Source organism: Cryptotermes secundus, unplaced genomic scaffold (genome assembly GCF_002891405.2).
Source record: "Cryptotermes secundus unplaced genomic scaffold, Csec_1.0 scaffold345, whole genome shotgun sequence".
NCBI classification, from domain to species: domain Eukaryota; kingdom Metazoa; phylum Arthropoda; class Insecta; order Blattodea; family Kalotermitidae; genus Cryptotermes; species Cryptotermes secundus.
Window position 1 is genome coordinate 952017 of NW_019723306.1, and position 1595 is coordinate 953611.

The following is a 1595-nucleotide window of genomic DNA, read 5'->3' on the forward strand; positions in this document are numbered from 1 at the left end:
GGATGAATGCCCAAAGTAGTCTAGATAACGTGGAGAGTAAAAAAATCTTACACCTACCGGGGCTCGAAATGTGGCCCTTCCACCGTCTGGCCCGCAGCCAGTAACTATACCGACTGAGCTCTCCCGGCTCCCACCGATCCCCGTAAGATAGATTTCAATATGTCTCAATCTCCTTTCATTCTTCTGCTTACTCCCAAAGAAATATCCTCACCACAATACTGTAAGAAATGTTAATAGTATTCGTTTTCTTTTTAATTCGCTTAGTGGGGGGTAGAGCCCAGCATGTGTTCACTGGGTACGTCGGCCACTGATTGGCCTATTGTACCTGCCCCGGGTGATTATGATGTTGGAAAATTTGGTGGAATGAAGACTGGCAGGGGAAACCGAAGTACTAGGAGAAAACTTGCCCCAGCGCCACTTTGTCCACTACAAATCCCACTTGACCAGACCCGAGCTCGAACCATAATATTAGTTTAGTAAGATGGATATTAAGGAAATATGATGTCAGGTTTTGGCCTGTACAGGACTCGCAACATGATCCTACGGCGAGTCCTTGTATGTTAATGAGTCTTAAGGCGCGTCCACATTACTCGTGCTAATGCTCGTGTGACTCGCTATGCTCGCGAGTAAGGTGGACGATATGAAAAATCACGAGACAAGCAAATTTTTAAATATTTAATTTAAAAACTATAGCCAATAAATTAAAATACGACTACAGCCTATACACACTACGAGTAAATATACGGATCCTCACGCGCTGAAGCCTGGCGAGCAACTGAAGTAGTGTGGACGAAGCTTTACGAGCACAAGTAGAAGCCAGACGAGTCTCCCGACGAGCACGAGCACGAGTAATGTGGACGTACTTTCTCTACCAGCCGCACTATTGTCACATTCTTGCAACTCCTTCTGAAGGCATTTTACCAATTTTGTTTCAGACCGTAGATGAGCTGTATGCCCTGGCAGAGGAGATTGTGGGCCCACTGAAGACGGTGAGACGCAGGCAGCAGCACTGTGGCGGCACTTGATACAGACGTCGCTCCTTTGTTCGTGTTTTGAAGTTATTTATTATTGTCAAGTGCTTCTCGCTGCCTGGTCCTCCTCATGCAATAACTGATGTAGAACATACCACAGCGGTACCATGACCAGGGGTTACGTATTTCTAAGCTTTATTATTGTCAAGGAGAAGTGGATGCTCTTAGTCGGGTCAAGAAACTCGGTTCCGTGCTCGTGACAATATGGAACTTTCTGGAAAGGGATTCATATTGCAGGGCCAGAATATATACATCGTAGCAGAAGTAAGTGGTGTCCAAAGTATGGCTTGAAACCGCCTCTGTGGTCTAGAGGTCAGAGTTCCTGGCTACAGATCCATAGGCCCCGGTTCGATTCTCGGCGCTACAAGATTTGCTGAGAAATATTGGGGCCCACCCAGCCCCGTGAGGATAATTGAGAAGCTATTTCGAGGAGATAACGGCTCCGGTCTATAAAACCGAGATTAACGGCCGTGGGGATCCGTTGCGCTGACCACGTGACACCCCCGATCCGCTAAATTTGGCAATAACTTCGCCGATATATGTCGGTCGCTCGGTCGGTATAGT

General features: G+C 47.1%; 1 protein-coding gene across 1 annotated transcript in view; it reads left to right on the top strand.

The window, feature by feature from the left end:
• Nucleotides 1-1372, top strand: part of LOC111861758 — a 44709-nt gene extending 43337 nt beyond the window's left edge. The window contains exon 5 of the mRNA XM_023846590.2: nucleotides 936-1372. Coding sequence (XP_023702358.1) covers nucleotides 936-1025 — 90 coding nt within the window. The 3' untranslated portion in view covers nucleotides 1026-1372. The remainder of the gene's footprint in view (nucleotides 1-935) is intronic.
• The last annotated feature ends 223 nt before the right edge of the window (nucleotides 1373-1595 follow it).